This window comes from Oncorhynchus clarkii, chromosome 12 (genome assembly GCF_045791955.1).
Source record: "Oncorhynchus clarkii lewisi isolate Uvic-CL-2024 chromosome 12, UVic_Ocla_1.0, whole genome shotgun sequence".
Taxonomy (NCBI): Eukaryota; Metazoa; Chordata; class Actinopteri; order Salmoniformes; family Salmonidae; genus Oncorhynchus; species Oncorhynchus clarkii.
The window spans coordinates 95,081,218-95,103,355 of record NC_092158.1 but is presented as its reverse complement, the minus strand read 5'-3'; the positions used below and the strand labels follow the sequence as shown (position 1 = coordinate 95,103,355).

At 39.7% G+C, this 22,138-nt stretch overlaps 1 protein-coding gene across 4 annotated transcripts in view; it reads left to right on the top strand.

Annotated features, from left to right (window-relative positions):
* Positions 1–21,928, top strand: part of LOC139421685 (developmentally regulated GTP binding protein 2) — a 30,597-nt gene extending 8,669 nt beyond the window's left edge. For all 4 annotated transcript variants that reach the window (XM_071172779.1, XM_071172777.1, XM_071172780.1 and 1 more), the window contains exons 5-14: positions 1,828–1,888; positions 8,443–8,533; positions 9,322–9,394; positions 16,428–16,518; positions 19,140–19,237; positions 19,682–19,758; positions 20,247–20,335; positions 21,181–21,239; positions 21,354–21,407; positions 21,512–21,928. In XM_071172779.1, the coding sequence (XP_071028880.1) occupies positions 1,828–1,888; positions 8,443–8,533; positions 9,322–9,394; positions 16,428–16,518; positions 19,140–19,237; positions 19,682–19,758; positions 20,247–20,335; positions 21,181–21,239; positions 21,354–21,407; positions 21,512–21,598 (780 nt within the window). In that variant the 3' untranslated portion in view covers positions 21,599–21,928. The remainder of the gene's footprint in view (positions 1–1,827; positions 1,889–8,442; positions 8,534–9,321; positions 9,395–16,427; positions 16,519–19,139; positions 19,238–19,681; positions 19,759–20,246; positions 20,336–21,180; positions 21,240–21,353; positions 21,408–21,511) is intronic.
* Positions 21,929–22,138: the final 210 nt, after the last annotated feature.

Genomic DNA, 22,138 nt, shown 5'->3' with positions numbered 1-22,138 from the left:
ACCCCCACATAGCATACCACACCCCATATACCCCATATGTACCACACACCATACCCCCCACACCCCATATACCACACACCATACCACACACCCCATATACCACACACCATACCATGCCACATAACATACACACCCCCACATACCATACCACACCCCATATACCCCACACCATACCACACCCCATATACCCCACCCCATACCACATAACATACACAACCCCACATACCATACCACACCCCATATACCCCATACCATACCATACCACACACCCCATATATACCACACCCCATATACCACACACCATACCATACCCCACACCATACCATGCCACACACCCCATATACACCACACCACACCCCATATACCACACCCCATACCACATAACATACACACCCCCACATAGCATACCACACCCCATATACCCCACACGTACCACACACCCCATATACCACACCCCATACCATACCACATAACATACACACACCCACATACCATACCACACCCCATATACCCAACACCATACCATACCACATACCATACCACACACCCCATATACCACACACCATACCATACCACACACCCCATATACCACACACCATACCATACCACATAACATACACAACCCCACATGCCATGGGGTTGTGGGGTCCATCTGACAGTAGTGTATAATGACCCATCCTGCAGTATAATGGAGCCAACATCCAGCTGACAGTAGTGTATAATGACCCATCCTGTTGTCCTGCAGTATAATGGAGCCAACATCCAGCTGACAGTAGTGTATAATAACCCATCCTGTTGTCCTGCAGTATAATGGAGCCAACATCCAGCTGACAGTAGTGTATAATGACCCATCCTGTTGTCCTGCAGTATAATGGAGCCAACATCCAGCTGACAGTAGTGTATAATGACCCATCCTGTTGTCCTGCAGTATAATGGAGCCAACATCCAGCTGACAGTAGTGTATAATAACCCATCCTGTTGTTCTGCAGTATAATGGAGCCAACATCCAGCTGACAGTAGTGTATAATGACCCATCCTGTTGTCCTGCAGTATAATGGAGCCAACATCCAGCTGACAGTAGTGTATAATGACCCATCCTGTTGTCCTGCAGTATAATGGAGCCAACATCCAGCTGACAGTAGTGTATAATAACCCATCCTGTTGTCCTGCAGTATAATGGAGCCAACATCCAGCTGACAGTAGTGTATAATGACCCATCCTGTTGTCCTGCAGTATAATGGAGCCAACATCCAGCTGACAGTAGTGTATAATGACCCATCCTGCAGTATAATGGAGCCAACATCCAGCTGACAGTAGTGTATAATAACCCATCCTGTTGTCCTGCAGTATAATGGAGCCAACATCCAGCTGACAGTAGTGTATAATAACCCATCCTGCAGTATAATGGAGCCAACATCCAGCTGACAGTAGTGTATAATAACCCATCCTGTTGTCCTGCAGTATAATGGAGCCAACATCCAGCTGACAGTAGTGTATAATGACCCATCCTGTTGTCCTGCAGTATAATGGAGCCAACATCCAGCTGACAGTAGTGTATAATGACCCATCCTGTTGTCCTGCAGTATAATGGAGCCAACATCCAGCTGACAGTAGTGTATAATGACCCATCCTGTTGTCCTGCAGTATAATGGAGCCAACATCCAGCTGACAGTAGTGTATAATGACCCATCCTGTTGTCCTGCAGTATAATGGAGCCAACATCCAGCTGACAGTAGTGTATAATGACCCATCCTGTTGTCCTGCAGTATAATGGAGCCAACATCCAGCTGACAGTAGTGTATAATGACCCATCCTGTTGTCCTGCAGTATAATGGAGCCAACATCCAGCTGCTGGATCTGCCAGGAATCATAGAAGGAGCTTCCCAAGGTACAGTAACTGGTTACTGTGATGGTTGTCTACTGTGGAGGGGGTTGCTGCCATGTTCAGTAGCCAAACGGTGTTGAAGTTGAGCCTTGCTATACATGTCTGAGAGGCATGTTTGTTCTACATAACGTATTTCTATCTATCTGAACGTTCTAACACAGTGCGTCCTGCTGAACGCTCCCCTGGTGGTACTCCTCAGAGGCTTTTGTTATCTCTTAATAATGTGTTTGGGATTAATATAGAGCGCTGTGTTATCTCTCAATAATGTGGGTGGGATTAATATAGAGCGCTGTGCTATCTCTGGGCTAGTAGTATAGAGCACTGTGTTATCTCTGAGCTAGTAATATAGAGCACTGTGTTATCTCTGAGCTATTAATATAGAGCACTGTTATCTCTGAGCTATTAATATAGAGCACTGTGTTATCTCTGAGCTAGTAATATAGAGCACTGTGTTATCTCTGAGCTATTAATATAGAGCACTGTTATCTCTGAGCTATTAATATAGAGCACTGTGTTATCTCTGAGCTAGTAATATAGAGCACTGTTATCTCTGAGCTATTAATATAGAGCACTGTTATCTCTGAGCTATTAATATAGAGCACTGTTATCTCTGAGCTATTAATATAGAGCACTGTGTTATCTCTGAGCTAGTAATATAGAGCACTGTGTTATCTCTGAGCTATTAATATAGAACACTGTTATCTCTGAGCTATTAATATAGAGCACTGTGTTATCTCTGAGCTAGTAATATAGAGCACTGTTATCTGAGCTATTAATATAGAGCACTGTTATCTCTGAGCTATTAATATAGAGCACTGTTATCTCTGAGCTATTAATATAGAGCACTGTGTTATCTCTGAGCTAGTAATATAGAGCACTGTTATCTCTGAGCTATTAATATAGAGCACTGTGTTATCTCTGAGCTAGTAATATAGAGCACTGTGTTATCTCTGAGCTATTAATATAGAGCACTGTTATCTCTGAGCTATTAATATAGAGCACTGTTATCTGAGCTATTAATATAGAGCACTGTGTTATCTCTGGGTTATTAATATAGAGCACTGTTATCTCTCAATAATGTGGGTGGGATTAATATAGATCACTGTTCTCTCTGAGCTATTAATATTGAGCTCTGTGTTATCTCTCAATAATGTGGTTGGGATTAATATAGAGCACTGTGTTCTCTCTGAGCTATTAATATCGAGCACTGTGTTCTCTCTGAGCTATTAATATAGAGCACTGTGTTATCTCTGAGCTATTAATATAGAGCACTGTTATCTCTCAATAATGTGGGTGGGATTAATATAGAGCACTGTGTTCTCTCTGAGCTATCAATATAGAGCACTGTGTTATCTCTCAATAATGTGGTTGGGATTCATATAGAGCGCTGTGTTATCTCTTAATAATGTGGGTGGGATTAATATAGAGCACTGTGTTCTCTCTGAGCTATTAATGTAGAGCACTGTGTTATCTCTGAGCTATTAATATAGAGCACTGTGTTATCTCAATAATGTGGGTGGGATTAATATAGAGCACTGTTATCTCTCAATAATGTGGGTGGGATTAATATAGAGCACTTATCTCTCAATAATGTGGGTGGGATTAATATAGAGCACTGTTATCTCTGAGCTATTAATGTAGAGCACGGCGTTATCTCTGAGCTATTAATATAGAGCACTGTGTTATGTCTGAGCTATTAATATAGAGCACTGTTATCTCTCAATAATGTGGGTGGGATTAATATAGAGCACTGTGTTATCTCTGAGCTATTAATATAGAGCACTGTGTTATCTCTGAGCTATTAATGTAGAGCACGGCGTTATCTCTGAGCTATTAATATAGAGCACTGTGTTATGTCTGAGCTATTAATATAGAGCACTGTTATCTCTCAATAATGTGGGTGGGATTAATATAGAGCACTGTGTTATCTCTGAGCTATTAATATAGAGCACTGTGTTATCTCTGAACTATTAATATAGAGCACTGTGTTATAGAGCACTGTGTTATCTCTGAGCTATTAATATAGAGCACTGTGTTATCTCTGAGCTATTAATATAGAGCGCTGTTTTATCTCTGAGCTATTAATATAGAGCACTGTGTTGTCTCTGAGCTATTAATATAGAGCGCTGTGTTATCTCTGAACTATTAATATAGAGCACTGTGTTATAGAGCACTGTGTTATCTCTGAGCTATTAATATAGAGCACTGTGTTGTCTCTGAGCTATTAATATAGAGCGCTGTGTTATCTCTGAGCTATTAATATAGAGCACTGTGTTATCTCTGAGCTATTAATATAGAGCGCTGTGTTATCTCTGAACTATTAATATAGAGCACTGTGTTGTCTCTGAGCTATTAATATAGAGCGCTGTGTTATCTCTGAACTATTAATATAGAGCACTGTGTTATAGAGCACTGTGTTATCTCTGAGCTAGTAATATAGAGCACTGTGTTATAGAGCACTGTGTTATCTCTGAACTATTAATATAGAGCACTGTGTTATCTCTGAGCTATTAATATAGAGCACTGTGTTGTCTCTGAGCTATTAATATAGAGCACTGTGTTCTCTCTGAACTATTAATATAGAGCACTGTGTTCTCTCTGAGCTATTAATATAGAGCACTGTGTTATCTCTGAACTATTAATATAGAGCACTGTGTTATAGAGCGCTGTGTTATCTCTGAACTATTAATATAGAGCACTGTGTTCTCTCTGAACTATTAATATAGAGCACTGTGTTCTCTCTGAACTATTAATATAGAGCACTGTGTTATCTCTGAACTATTAATATAGAGCACTGTGTTATAGAGCGCTGTGTTATCTCTGAACTATTAATATAGAGCACTGTGTTATAGAGCGCTGTGTTATCTCTGAGCTATTAATATAGATTACTTTGTTATTGAGCACTGTTATCTCTGAGCTAGTAATATAGAGCACTGTGTTGTCTCTGAGCTATTAATATAGAGCACTGTGTTATCTCTGAGCTATTAATATAGAGCACTGTGTTATAGAGCACTGTGTTATCTCTGAACTATTAATGTAGAGCACTGTGTTCTCTCTGAACTATTAATATAGAGCACTGTGTTATCTCTGAGCTATTAATATAGAGCACTGTTATCTCTCAATGATGTGGGTGGGATTAATATAGAGCACTGTGTTATCTCTGAGCTATTAATATAGAACACTGTGTTATCTCTGAGCTATTAATATAGAGCACTGTGTTATCTCTGAGCTATTAATATAGAGCACTGTGTTATCTCTGAGCTATTAATATAGAGCACTGTGTTATCTCTGAGCTATTTCTATAGAGCACTGTGTTATCTCTGCGCTATTAATATAGAGCACTGTGTTATCTCTCAATAATGTGGGTGGGATTAATATAGAGCACTGTGTTCTCTCTGAGCTATTAATATAGAGCACTGTGTTATCTCTGAGCTATTAATATAGAGCGCTGTGTTATCTCTGAGCTATTAATATAGAGCACTGTGTTATTGAGCACTTATCTCTGAGCTATTTATATAGAGCACTGTGTTATCTCTGAGCTATTAATATAGAGCACTGTGTTATTGAGCACTGTTATCTCTGAGCTATTAATGTAGAGCACTGTTGTCTCTGAGCTATTAATATAGAGCACTGTGTTATTGAGCACTGTTATCTCTGAGCTATTTATATAGAGCACTGTGTTATCTCTGAGCTATTAATGTAGAGCACTGTGTTCTCTCTGAGCTATTAATGTAGAGCACTGTGTTATAGAGAACTGTGTTATCTCTGAGCTATTAATATAGAGCACTGTGTTATCTCTGAGCTATTAATATAGAGCACTGTGTTCTCTCTGAGCTATTAATATAGAGCACTGTGTTCTCTCTGAACTATTAATATAGAGCACTGTGTTCTCTCTGAGCTATTAATATAGAGCACTGTGTTATCTCTGAGCTATTAATATAGAGCACTGTGTTATCTCTGAGCTATTAATATAGAGCACTGTGTTCTCTCTGAACTATTAATATAGAGCACTGTGTTCTCTCTGAGCTATTAATATAGAGCACTGTGTTCTCTCTGAACTATTAATATAGAGCACGGTGTTCTCTCTGAACTATTAATATAGAGCACTCTTATCTCTGAGCTATTAATATAGAGCACTGTGTTCTCTCTGCGCTATTAATATAGAGCACTGTGTTATTAAGCACTGTGTTATCTCTGAGCTATTAATATAGAGCACTGTGTTCTCTCTGAGCTATTAATATAGAGCACTGTGTTCTCTCTGAACTATTAATATAGAGCACTGTGTTATCCCTGAGTTATTAATATAGAGCACTGTGTTCTCTCTGAGCTATTAATATAGAGCACTGTGTTCTCTCTGAACTATTAATATAGAGTACTGTGTTATTGAGCACTGTGTTCTCTCTGAACTATTAATATAGAGCACTGTGTTATCTCTGAGCTATTAATATAGAGCACTGTGTTCTCTCTGAGCTATTAATATAGAGCACTGTGTTCTCTCTGAACTATTAATATAGAGCACTGTGTTATCTCTGAACTATTAATATAGAGCACTGTGTTATCTCTGAGCTATTAATATAGAGCACTGTGTTATCTCTGAACTATTAAGATAGAGCACTGTGTTATCTCTGAACTATTAATATAGAGCACTGTGTTATCTCTGAGCTATTAATATAGAGCACTGTGTTATCTCTGAGCTATTAATATAGAGCACTGTGTTCTCTCTGAACTATTAATATAGAGCACTGTGTTCTCTCTGAGCTATTAATATAGAGCACTGTGTTATCTCTGAGCTATTAATATAGAGCACTGTGTTATCTCTGAGCTATTAATATAGAGCACTGTGTTCTCTCTGAACTATTAATATAGAGCACTGTGTTCTCTCTGAGCTATTAATATAGAGCACTGTGTTCTCTCTGAACTATTAATATAGAGCACGGTGTTCCCTCTGAACTATTAATATAGAGCACTCTTATCTCTGAGCTATTAATATAGAGCACTGTGTTCTCTCTGCGCTATTAATATAGAGCACTGTGTTATTAAGCACTGTGTTATCTCTGAGCTATTAATATAGAGCACTGTGTTCTCTCTGAGCTATTAATATAGAGCACTGTGTTCTCTCTGAACTATTAATATAGAGCACTGTGTTATCCCTGAGTTATTAATATAGAGCACTGTGTTCTCTCTGAGCTATTAATATAGAGCACTGTGTTATCTCTGAACTATTAATATAGAGCACTGTGTTATCTCTGAGCTATTAATATAGAGCACTGTGTTATCTCTGAACTATTAAGATAGAGCACTGTGTTATCTCTGAACTATTAATATAGAGCACTGTGTTATCTCTGAGCTATTAATATAGAGCACTGTGTTATCTCTGAGCTATTAATATAGAGCACTGTGTTCTCTCTGAACTATTAATATAGAGCACTGTGTTATCTCTGAGCTATTAATATAGAGCACTGTGTTATCTCTGAGCTATTAATATAGAGCACTGTGTTATCTCTGAGCTATTAATATAGAGCACTGTGTTCTCTCTGAGCTATTAATATAGAGCACTGTGTTATCTCTGAGCTATTAATATAGAGCACTGTGTTCTCTCTGAACTATTAATATAGAGCACTGTGTTCTCTCTGAGCTATTAATATAGAGCACTGTGTTATCTCTGAGCTATTAATATAGAGCACTGTGTTCTCTCTGAACTATTAATATAGAGCACTGTGTTCTCTCTGAACTATTAATATAGAGCACTGTGTTCTCTCTGAACTATTAATATAGAGCACTGTGTTCTCTCTGAGCTATTAATATAGAGCACTGTGTTATCTCTGAGCTATTAATATAGAGCACTGTGTTATCTCTGAGCTATTAATATAGAGCACTGTGTTCTCTCTGAACTATTAATATAGAGCACTGTGTTCTCTCTGAGCTATTAATATAGAGCACTGTGTTCTCTCTGAGCTATTAACATAGAGCACTGTGTTCTCTCTGAACTATTAATATAGAGCACTGTGTTCTCTCTGAACTATTAATATAGAGCACTGTGTTCTCTCTGAACTATTAATATAGAGCGCTGTGTTCTCTCTGAGCTATTAATATAGAGCGCTGTGTTCTCTCTGAGCTATTAATATAGAGCGCTGTGTTCTCTCTGAGCTATTAATATAGAGCGCTGTGTTCTCTCTGAACTATTAATATAGAGCGCTGTGTTCTCTCTGAGCTATTAATATAGAGCGCTGTGTTCTCTCTGAGCTATTAATATAGAGCACTGTGTTCTCTCTGAGCTATTAATATAGAGCACTGTGTTCTCTCTGAGCTATTAATATAGAGCACTGTGTTCTCTCTGAACTATTAATATAGAGCACTGTGTTATCTCTGAACTATTAATATAGAGCACTGTGTTCTCTCTGAGCTATTAATATAGAGCACTGTGTTATCTCTGAGCTATTAATATAGAGCACTGTGTTCTCTCTGAACTATTAATATAGAGGCCTTTTATGATTGGATGATGATTTGAACTCTTTGTTGTGATTGGGTGACCTCTGACCTGTGTGTGTGTTTCGTAGGTAAGGGTCGAGGTCGGCAGGTCATTGCTGTTGCCAGGACAGCAGACGTGGTCATCATGATGCTGGACGCCACCAAGGGAGACGTACAGAGGTGTGTGTTCTGTTCTTAGTACTAGCAGCTAGTTAGTTACTGCTAAACCGTCTAGTGTGTGTTTCCCTGTACTGTTCAGTCTGTCCCAGCTAGTTAGTTAGTGTGTTCCGTCTGTCCCAGCTAGTTAGTTAGTGTGTTCCGTCTGTCCCAGCTAGTTAGTGTGTTCTGTCTGTCCCAGCTAGTTAGTTAGTGTGTTCTGTCTGTCCCAGCTGGTTAGTTAGTTAGTGTGTTCTGTCTGTCCCAGCTGGTTAGTTAGTGTGTTCTGTCTGTCTCCCCAGGTTAGTTAGTTAGTTAGTGTGTTCTGTCTGTCTCCCCAGGTTAGTTAGTTAGTTAGTTAGTGTGTTCTGTCTGTCTCCCCAGGTTAGTTAGTTAGTTAGTTAGTGTGTTCTGTCTGTCTCCCCAGGTTAGTTAGTTAGTGTGTTCTGTCTGTCTCCCCAGGTTAGTTAGTTAGTGTGTTCTGTCTGTCTCCCCAGGTTAGTTAGTTAGTGTGTTCTGCCTGTCTCCCCAGGTTAGTTAGTTAGTGTGTTCTGTCTGTCTCCCCAGGTTAGTTAGTTAGTGTGTTCTGTCTGTCTCCCCAGGTTAGTTAGTTAGTGTGTTCTGTCTGTCTCCCCAGGTTAGTTAGTGTGTTCTGTCTGTCTCCCCAGGTTAGTTAGTTAGTGTGTTCTGTCTGTCTCCCCAGGTTAGTTAGTTAGTGTGTTCTGTCTGTCTCCCCAGGTTGGTTAGTTAGTTAGTGTGTTCTGTCTGTCTCCCCAGGTTGGTTGGTTAGTTAGTGTGTTCTGTCTCCTCAGGAAACTCCTGGAGAAGGAGTTGGAGTCCGTCGGCATCAGACTCAACCGCTCCAAACCCAACATCTACTTTAAGGTCAGTTTCTCCATCACATTATTTTATATAATTTACATTTAACCTTTTATTTAACAAGTAATTTAAGAACAAATTCTTCATTACAATGACGGCCTACTCTGGCCAAACCAGGACGACGCTGTGCACCGATCAAGTGTCCACGTCCTGTTGGTCCTGTAGTGTATGTTTGATGGTAGTATTCAACAACATGTGTATGATGGTAGTATTTAACATGTGTATGATGGTAGTATTCAACATGTGTATGATGGTAGCATTCAACAACATGTGTATGATGGTAGTAATCAACAACATGTGTATGATGGTAGGTTTCAACAACATGTGTATGATGGTAGGTTTCAACAGCATGTGTATGATGGTAGGTTTCAACAACATGTGTATGATGGTAGTATTCAACAACATGTGTATGATGGTAGTATTCAACAACATGTGTATGATGGTAGTATTCAACAACATGTGTATGATGGTAGTATTCAACATGTGTATGATGGTAGTATTCAACAACATGTGTATGATGGTAGTATTCAACAACGTGTGTATGATGGTAGTATTCAACATGTGTATGATGGTAGTATTCAACAACATGTGTATGATGGTAGTATTCAACATGTGTATGATGGTAGTATTCAACAACGTGTGTATGATGGTAGTATTCAACATGTGTATGATGGTAGTATTCAACAACATGTGTATGATGGTAGTATTCAACAACGTGTGTATGATGGTAGTATTCAACAACGTGTGTATGATGGTAGTATTCAACAACATGTGTATGATGGTAGTATTCAACAACATGTGTATGATGGTAGTATTCAACAACATGTGTATGATGGTAGTATTCAACAACTTGTGTATGATGGTAGTATTCAACAACATGCGTATGATGGTAGTATTCAACAACATGCGTATGATGGTAGTATTCAACAACATGTGTATGATGGTAGTATTCAACATGTGTATGATGGTAGTATTCAACAACGTGTGTATGATGGTAGTATTCAACAACATGTGTATGATGGTAGTATTCAACAACGTGTGTTTGATGGTAGGTTTCAACATGTGTATGATGGTAGTATTCAACAACGTGTGTATGATGGTAGTATTCAACATGTGTATGATGGTAGTATTCAACAACATGTGTTTGATGGTAGTATTCAACATGTGTATGATGGTAGTATTCAACAACATGTGTTTGATGGTAGTATTCAACATGTGTATGATGGTAGTATTCAACAACATGTGTTTGATGGTAGTATTCAACATGTGTATGATGGTAGTATTCAACAACATGTGTTTGATGGTAGTATTCAACATGTGTATGATGGTAGTATTCAACAACGTGTGTATGATGGTAGTATTCAACAACGTGTATGATGGTAGGTTTCAACAACATGTGTATGATGGTAGTATTCAACAACATGTGTATGATGGTAGTATTCAACAACGTGTGTATGATGGTAGTATTCAACAACGTGTGTATGATGGTAGTATTCAACAACATGTGTATGATGGTAGTATTCAACAACATGTGTATGATGGTAGTATTCAACAACATGTGTATGATGGTAGTATTCAACAACATGTGTATGATGGTAGTATTCAACATGTGTATGATGTTAGTATTCAACAACATGTGTATGATGGTAGTATTCAACAACGTGTATGATGGTAGTATTCAACAACATGTGTATGATGGTAGTATTCAACAACATGTGTATGATGGTAGTATTCAACAACATGTGTATGATGGTAGTATTCAACATGTGTATGATGGTAGTATTCAACAACGTGTGTATGATGGTAGTATTCAACAACGTGTATGATGGTAGGTTTCAACAACATGTGTATGATGGTAGTATTCAACAACATGTGTATGATGGTAGTATTCAACAACATGTGTTTGATGGTAGTATTCAACATGTGTATGATGGTAGTATTCAACATGTGTATGATGGTAGTATTCAACAACATGCGTATGATGGTAGTATTCAACAACATGTGTATGATGGTAGTATTCAACAACATGTGTATGATGGTAGTATTCAACAACGTGTGTATGATGGTAGTATTCAACAACATGTGTATGATGGTAGTATTCAACATGTGTATGATGGTAGTATTCAACAACATGCGTATGATGGTAGTATTCAACAACATGTGTATGATGGTAGTATTCAACATGTGTATGATGGTAGTATTCAACAACATGTGTATGATGGTAGTATTCAACAACATGTGTATGATGGTAGTATTCAACAACGTGTGTATGATGGTAGTATTCAACAACGTGTGTATGATGGTAGTATTCAACAACGTGTGTATGATGGTAGTATTCAACAACGTGTGTATGATGGTAGTATTCAACATGTGTATGATGGTAGTATTCAACAACATGTGTATGATGGTAGTATTCAACATGTGTATGATGGTAGTATTCAACAACATGTGTATGATGGTAGTATTCAACATGTGTATGATGGTAGTATTCAACAACATGTGTTTGATGGTAGGTTTCAACAACGTGTGTATGATGGTAGGTTTCAACAACGTGTGTATGATGGTAGTATTCAACAACATGTGTATGATGGTAGTATTCAACAACATGTGTATGATGGTAGTATTCAACAACATGTGTATGATGGTAGTATTCAACATGTGTATGATGGTAGTATTCAACAACGTGTGTATGATGGTAGTATTCAACAACATGTGTTTGATGGTAGTATTCAACAACATGTGTATGATGGTAGTATTCAACAACGTGTATGATGGTAGTATTCAACAACATGTGTATGATGGTAGTATTCAACAACATGTGTATGATGGTAGTATTCAACAACATGTGTATGATGGTAGTATTCAACAACGTGTATGATGGTAGTATTCAACATGTGTATGATGGTAGTATTCAACAACATGTGTATGATGGTAGTATTCAACAACATGTGTATGATGGTAGTATTCAACAACTTGTGTATGATGGTAGTATTCAACCACATGTGTATGATGGTAGTATTCAACCACATGTGTATGATGGTAGTATTCAACAACATGTGTATGATGGTAGTAATCAACAACATGTGTATGATGGTAGTATTCAACCACATGTGTATGATGGTAGTAATCAACAACATGTGTATGATGGTAGTATTCAACGTGTGTATGATGGTAGTATTCAACATGTGTATGATGGTAGTATTCAACAACATGTGTATGATGGTAGTATTCAACAACTTGTGTATGATGGTAGTATTCAACAACTTGTGTATGATGGTAGTATTCAACATGTGTATGATGGTAGTATTCAACATGTGTATGATGGTAGTATTCAACAACATGTGTATGATGGTAGTATTCAACAACGTGTGTATGATGGTAGTATTCAACAACGTGTGTATGATGGTAGTATTCAACAACGTGTGTATGATGGTAGTATTCAACAACGTGTGTATGATGGTAGTATTCAACATGTGTATGATGGTAGTATTCAACAACATGTGTATGATGGTAGTATTCAACATGTGTATGATGGTAGTATTCAACAACATGTGTATGATGGTAGTATTCAACATGTGTATGATGGTAGTATTCAACAACATGTGTTTGATGGTAGGTTTCAACAACGTGTGTATGATGGTAGGTTTCAACAACGTGTGTATGATGGTAGTATTCAACAACATGTGTATGATGGTAGTATTCAACAACATGTGTATGATGGTAGTATTCAACAACATGTGTATGATGGTAGTATTCAACATGTGTATGATGGTAGTATTCAACAACGTGTGTATGATGGTAGTATTCAACAACATGTGTTTGATGGTAGTATTCAACAACATGTGTATGATGGTAGTATTCAACAACGTGTATGATGGTAGTATTCAACAACATGTGTATGATGGTAGTATTCAACAACATGTGTATGATGGTAGTATTCAACAACATGTGTATGATGGTAGTATTCAACAACATGTGTATGATGGTAGTATTCAACAACGTGTATGATGGTAGTATTCAACATGTGTATGATGGTAGTATTCAACAACATGTGTATGATGGTAGTATTCAACAACTTGTGTATGATGGTAGTATTCAACCACATGTGTATGATGGTAGTATTCAACCACATGTGTATGATGGTAGTATTCAACAACATGTGTATGATGGTAGTAATCAACAACATGTGTATGATGGTAGTATTCAACCACATGTGTATGATGGTAGTAATCAACAACATGTGTATGATGGTAGTATTCAACGTGTGTATGATGGTAGTATTCAACATGTGTATGATGGTAGTATTCAACAACATGTGTATGATGGTAGTATTCAACAACTTGTGTATGATGGTAGTATTCAACAACTTGTGTATGATGGTAGTATTCAACAACTTGTGTATGATGGTAGTATTCAACAACTTGTGTATGATGGTAGTATTCAACAACATGTGTATGATGGTAGTATTCAACAACATGTGTATGATGGTAGTATTCAACGTGTGTATGATGGTAGTATTCAACATGTGTATGATGGTAGTATTCAACAACGTGTGTATGATGGTAGTATTCAACAACGTGTGTATGATGGTAGTATTCAACAACATGTGTATGATGGTAGTATTCAACAACATGTGTATGATGGTAGTATTCAACAACATGTGTATGATGGTAGTATTCAACAACATGTGTATGATGGTAGTATTCAACAACATGTGTATGATGGTAGTATTCAACAACATGTGTATGATGGTAGTATTCAACAACTTGTGTATGATGGTAGTATTCAACAACATGTGTATGATGGTAGTATTCAACGTGTGTATGATGGTAGTATGCAACATGTGTATGATGGTAGTATTCAACATCATGTGTATGATGGTAGTATTCAACGTGTGTATGATGGTAGTATTCAACATGTGTATGATGGTAGTATTCAACAACATGTGTATGATGGTAGTATTCAACATGTGTATGATGGTAGTATTCAACATGTGTATGATGGTAGTATTCAACAACATGTGTATGATGGTAGTATTCAACAACATGTTTATGATGGTAGTATTCAACAACATGTGTATGATGGTAGTATTCAACAACATGTGTATGATGGTAGTATTCAACAACATGTGTATGATGGTAGTATTCAACAACATGTGTATGATGGTAGTATTCAACAACATGTGTATGATGGTAGTATTCAACAACATGTGTATGATGGTAGTATTCAACAACATGTGTATGATGGTAGTATTCAACATGTGTATGATGGTAGTATTCAACATGTGTATGATGGTAGTATTCAACAACATGTGTATGATGGTAGTATTCAACAACATGTGTATGATGGTAGTATTCAACAACATGTGTATGATGGTAGTATTCAACAACATGTGTATGATGGTAGTATTCAACAACATGTGTATGATGGTAGTATTCAACAACATGTGTATGATGGTAGTATTCAACAACATGTGTATGATGGTAGTATTCAACAACGTGTGTATGATGGTAGTATTCAACAACGTGTGTATGATGGTAGTATTCAACAACGTGTGTATGATGGTAGTATTCAACAACATGTGTATGATGGTAGTATTCAACATGTGTATGATGGTAGTATTCAACAACATGTGTATGATGGTAGTATTCAACAACATGTGTATGATGGTAGTATTCAACAGCATGTGTATGATGGTAGTATTCAACAACATGTGTATGATGGTAGTATTCAACAACGTGTGTATGATGGTAGTATTCAACAACGTGTGTATGATGGTAGTATTCAACAACATGTGTATGATGGTAGTATTCAACAACGTGTGTATGATGGTAGTATTCAACAACATGTGTATGATGGTAGTATTCAACAACATGTGTATGATGGTAGTATTTAACATGTGTATGATGGTAGTATTCAACAACATGTGTATGATGGTAGTATTCAACAACATGTGTATGATGGTAGTATTCAACATGTGTATGATGGTAGTATTCAACATGTGTATGATGGTAGTATTCAACATGTGTATGATGGTAGTATTCAACATGTGTATGATGGTAGTATTCAACAACATGTGTATGATGGTAGTATTCAACATGTGTATGATGGTAGTATTCAACATGTGTATGATGGTAGTATTCAACATGTGTATGATGGTAGTATTCAACAACATGTGTATGATGGTAGTATTCAACAACATGTGTATGATGGTAGTATTCAACAACGTGTGTATGATGGTAGTATTCAACAACATGTGTATGATGGTAGGTTTCAACATGTGTATGATGGTAGTATTCAACAACATGTGTATGATGGTAGGTTTCAACATGTGTATGATGGTAGTATTCAACATGTGTATGATGGTAGTATTCAACATCATGTGTATGATGGTAGTATTCAACATGTGTATGATGGTAGTATTCAACAACATGTGTATGATGGTAGTATTCAACAACGTGTGTATGATGGTAGTATTCAACAACGTGTGTATGATGGTAGTATTCAACAACGTGTGTATGATGGTAGTATTCAACAACATGTGTATGATGGTAGTATTCAACAACATGTGTATGATGGTAGTATTCAACAACGTGTGTATGATGGTAGTATTCAACAACATGTGTATGATGGTAGTATTCAACAACATGTGTATGATGGTAGTATTCAACAACATGTGTATGATGGTAGTATTCAACAACATGTGTATGATGGTAGTATTCAACAACATGTGTATGATGGTAGTATTCAACATGTGTATGATGGTAGTATTCAACAACATGTGTATGATGGTAGTATTCAACAACGTGTGTATGATGGTAGTATTCAACAACGTGTGTATGATGGTAGTATTCAACATGTGTATGATGGTAGTATTCAACAACGTGTGTATGATGGTAGTATTCAACAACATGTGTATGATGGTAGTATTCAACAACATGTGTTTGATGGTAGTATTCAACAACATGTGTATGATGGTAGGTTTCAATGTGTATGATGCTGGTCTGTAGTAATGTGACAACTGTGTGTTTGTGTTCAGCCCAAGAAAGGAGGGGGTTTGTCCTATAACTCCATGGTTCCTCTGACGATGTGTTCTGAGAAACTGGTCCAGCTTATCCTCCACGAATACAGTATCCTTCTGACCTACAGACACCACTACCTACAGACACCACTACCTACAGACACCACTACCTACAGACACCACTACCTACAGACAGCACATCACCACTAACTACAGACACCACTGACTACAGACACCACTACCTACAGACACCACTACCTACAGACACCACTAGATGCAGACACCACTAGATGCAGACACCACTAGATGCAGACACCACTAGATACAGACACCACTAGATACAGACACCACTAGATACAGACACCACTAGATACAGACACCACTAGATACAGACACCACTAGATACAGACACCACTAGATACAGACACCACTAGATACAGACACCACTAACTACAGATACCACTAACTACAGACACCACTAGATACAGACACTACCAACTACAGACAGCACATCACCACTAACTACAGACACCACTAACTACAGACACCACTAACTACAGACACCACTAACTACAGACAGCACATCACCACTAACTACAGACACCACTAACTACAGACACCACTGACTACAGACACCACTGACTACAGACACCACTAGAAACAGACACCACTAACTACAGACAGCACATCACCACTAACTACAGACACCACTGACTACAGACAGCACATCACCACTAACTACAGACAGCACATCACCACTAACTACAGACACCACTAGATACAGACACCACTAGATACAGACACCACTAGATACAGACACCAACAACTACATACACCACTAACTACAGACAGCACATCACCACTAACTACAGACACCACTGACTACAGACAGCACATCACCACTAACTACAGACACCACTAGATACAGACACCACTAGATACAGACACCACTAGATACAGACACCAACAACTACAGACACCACTAACTACAGACAGCACATCACCACTAACTACAGACACCACTGACTACAGACAGCACATCACCACTAACTACAGACAGCACATCACCACTAACTACAGACACCACTAACTACAGACACCACTAACTACAGACACCACTAGATACAGACACCACTAGATACAGACACCACTAGATACAGACACCACTAGATACAGACACCACTAGATACAGACACCACTAGATACAGACACCACTAACTACAGACAGCACATCACCACTAACTACAGACACCACTGACTACAGACACCACTGACTACAGACACCACTAGAAACAGACACCACTAACTACAGACAGCACATCACCACTAACTACAGACACCACTGACTACAGACAGCACATCACCACTAACTACAGACAGCACATCACCACTAGATACAGACACCACTAGATACAGACACCACTAGATACAGACACCACTAGATACAGACACCAACAACTACAGACACCACTAACTACAGACAGCACATCACCACTAACTACAGACAGCACATCACCACTAGATACAGACACCACTAGATACAGACACCACTAGATACAGACACCACTAGATACAGACACCACTAGATACAGACACCACTAGATACAGACACCACTAACTACAGACACCACTAGATACAGACACCAACAACTACAGACACCACTAACTACAGACAGCACATCACCACTAACTACAGACACCACTGACTACAGACAGCACATCACCACTAACTACAGACACCACTAACTACAGACACCACTAGATACAGACACCACTAGATACAGACACCACTAGATACAGACACCACTAGATACAGACACCGCTGACTACAGACACCGCTGACTACAGACACCGCTGACTACAGACACCGCTGACTACAGACACCGCTGACTACAGACACCGCTGACTACAGACACCGCTGACTACAGACACAATACCACTGACTACAGACACAATACCACTGACTACAGACACAATACCACTGACTACAGACACAATACCACTGACTACAGACACAATACCACCAACTACAGACACAATAAAACCACTAACTACAGACACAATAAAACCACTAACTACAGACACAATACTACTAACTACAGACACCACTAACCACAGTATCCTTCTGACATACAGACACAATACCAGCACAGAACCTTAATGATCCACCTCAAAACAGTAGGTTGAACCTAATGATCCACCTCAGAACAGTAGGTTGAAACTAATGATCCACCTCAGAACAGTAAGTAGAACCTAATGATCCAACTCAGAACAGTAGGTTGAACCTTAACGATCCACCTCAGAACAGTAAGTAGAACCTTAACGATCCACCTCAGAACAGTAGGTAGAACCTTAACGATCCACCTCAGAACAGTAGGTAGAACTTAATGATCCACCTCAGAACAGTAAGTAGAACCTTAATGATCCACCTCAGAACAGTAAGTAGAACCTTAACAATCCACCTCAGAACAGTAGGTAGAACCTTAACTATCCACCTCAGAACAGTAGGTAGAACCTTAACTATCCACCTCAGAACAGTAGGTTGAACCTTAATGATCCACCTCAGAACAGTAAGTAGAACCTTAACGATCCACCTCAGAACAGTAGGTAGAACCTTAACTATCCACCTCAGAACAGTAGGTTGAACCTTAATGATCCACCTCAGAACAGTAGGTTGAACCTAATGATCCACCTCAGAACAGTAAGTAGAACCTTAACGATCCACCTCAGAAATCTTCAATGCGGAGGTTCTGTTCCGAGAAGACAGCACTCCTGATGACTTCATCGACGTCATTGTTGGGAACCGAGTTTACATGCCCTGTTTATACGTGCGTATCTGATCTATGTTCTAGCGCTATGTTTATACGTACGTATCTGATCTATGATCTAGCTCTGTTTCTATGTACCTGATCTATGATCTAGCTCTATGTTTATACATACGTACCTGATCTATGATCCTGCTCTATGTTTATACGTACCTACCTGATCTATGATCTAGCTCTATGTTTATACGTAACTGATCTATGATCTTGCTCTGTTTATACGTACCTACCTGATCTATGATCTAGCTCTATGTTTATACGTAATTGATCTATGATCTAGCAGTGTTTATACGTACCTGATCTATGATATAGCTCTATGTTTATACATACATACCTGATCTATGATCTAGCTCTATGTTTATACGTACCTGATCTATGATCTAGCTCTATGTTTATACCTTCCTGTTCTGTACCAGTCCACAATGAATATGTAGTGGTGTGTGTGTGAAGGTGTACAACAAGGTGGATCAGATCTCTATAGAGGAGGTGGACAGACTGGCCCACGAACCCCACAGCGTTGTCATCAGGTCAGAAACTACCCTGTCTGTCTGCCTGTCTGTCTGTCTGCCTTACTGTCTCTGACTGTCTCTTCTCTGTTTGACTGTGTTGCCTCTGTCTGACTGTGTTGCCTCTGTCTGACTGTCTCCTCTCTGTCTGACTGTCTCCTCTCTGTCTGACTGTCTCCTCTCTGTCTGATTGTCTCTTCTCTGTCTGACTGTCTCTTCTCTGTCTGACTGTGTTGCCTCTGTCTGACTGTCTCCTCTCTGTCTGACTGTCTCCTCTCTGTCTGACTGTCTCCTCTCTGTCTGACTGTCTCCTCTCTGTCTGATTGTCTCTTCTCTGTCTGACTGTCTCTTCTCTGTCTGACTGTCTCTTCTCTGTCTGACTGTCTCCTCCCTGTCTGACTGTCTCCTCTCTGTCTGACTGTCTCCTCTCTGTCTGACTGTCTCCTCTCTGTCTGACTGTCTCTCTGTCTGACTGTCTCCTCTCTGTCTGACTGTGTTCTCTCTGTTAGCTGTGGGATGAAGCTGAACCTGGACTTCCTGTTAGAGAGGCTGTGGGAATACCTGGCACTCATCTGTCTTTACACAAAGAAGAGAGGAGGTACACACACACACACACTCCCCCCCCCCCCCCCTCAACCCCCGTATACTGAGAATGCGTCATGTTCGATTTTGTTGTTGCCTGCTAATGGTTGATGTCGGTAGCTCCTCCCCATATCTAACTGATCAGCTGTTGTCATAGGCTGAATGAGTTTCAAATTGTCGCATTCTATTTGACTTTTTCTCATACTTAAACGGCCTACTATTTAGGATGCAGGAGAGTTCAGAAATGGACACAGGCTCACTCACACACATACACACTCAAATGTGCACACACACACAGCAATCCAATCGTAAACACACTCTCCCACGCTGTGTGTAGAACCCCTGGTGTCTCTCACGCTGTGTGTAGTACCCCTGGTGTCTCCCACGCTGTGTGTAGTACCTCTGGTGTCTCCCACGCTGTGTGTAGTACCCCTGGTGTCTCCCACCATGTGTGTAGAACCCCTGGTGTCTCCCACGCTGTGTGTAGTACCCCTGGTGTCTCCCACGCTGTGTGTAGTACCCCTGGTGTCTCCCACGCTGTGTGTAGTACCCCTGGTGTCTCCCACCATGTGTGTAGAACCCCTGGCGTCTCCCACGCTGCGTGTAGAACCCCTGGTGTCTCTCACGCTGTGTGTAGAACCCCTGGCGTCTCCCACGCTGTGTGTAGAACCCCTGGCGTCTCCCACGCTGTGTGTAGAACCCCTGGCGTCTCCCACGCTGTGTGTAGAACCCCTGGCGTCTCCCACGCTGTGTGTAGAACCCCTGGCGTCTCCCACGCTGTGTGTTGAACCCCTGGCGTCTCCCACGCTGTGGTTAGAACCCCTGGTGTCTCCTGTTGAATTGTGGGTCTTGTTGTTTCAGAGAGGCCTGACTTCAGCGACGCCATCATCATGAGGAGAGGAGCTTCTGTAGAACATGTGGTGAGCTTGAACACACTGACAATCCTGGCTTTGAACCCAGGTGGTCGGCACCAGACTGTGTTAACCCGCTGAGCTAAAGCCTTAACGACGGTCTCCCCCTCTCTCTCCCTGCAGTGCCATCGGATCCACAGAACGTTAGCCAGCCAGTTCAAGTACGCCCTGGTTTGGGTAAGTTAGCAGCACCCCGTGCTAGCAACGTTGGGTTTGCCCTCTGCATTTTAAAACGCTGTATCTTTCTTTCATGACTCCATTTTGTGACTGTTGTGTTCCAGGGCACCAGCACCAAGTTCGACCCCCAGCGGGTGGGGCTAACACACATCATGGAGCACGAGGACGTCATCCAGATTGTTAAGAAGTGAAACAGCTCTTCGGGATAGGACCGATGACAGGCTGGGGGTGGGTGGGACGAGTTATTAAAACAGGCCTTCTGATTGGACGGAATACAAGATGGGTGGGAGGAGTTAAAAACAAAAACAGGAAGTTGATTTATCCAGAACCAGTGTACAGTAGATTCTAAAGTCCTGATTCTTATTTTGCATTTGGAACAACAACAAAAATAACCAATCAAGAACCAGATGCCATCTGAGTTACAAGAGGACAGGAAGCAACATATTTTAACTTTGTTGACATTGAAACGCATCCAGAATGACAAGGGAAACTAAATAAATTCCACGAACGTGAAATGGACACAGTTTGTTTCTGTGGTTTTGTTTTTCCATTGGTTGCAATTTGTCTTGTTTTTGAATTCTAATCCAGCAGGTTCTGTAGTCTGCAGAAGTAAGGAGACTGACAGCAGAGATGGAGGTGTTGACAGCCATTAAAATGGTCCTGTAGTCTGCAGAAGTAAGGAGACTGACAGCAGAGATGGAGGTGTTGACAGCCATTAAAATGGTCCTGTA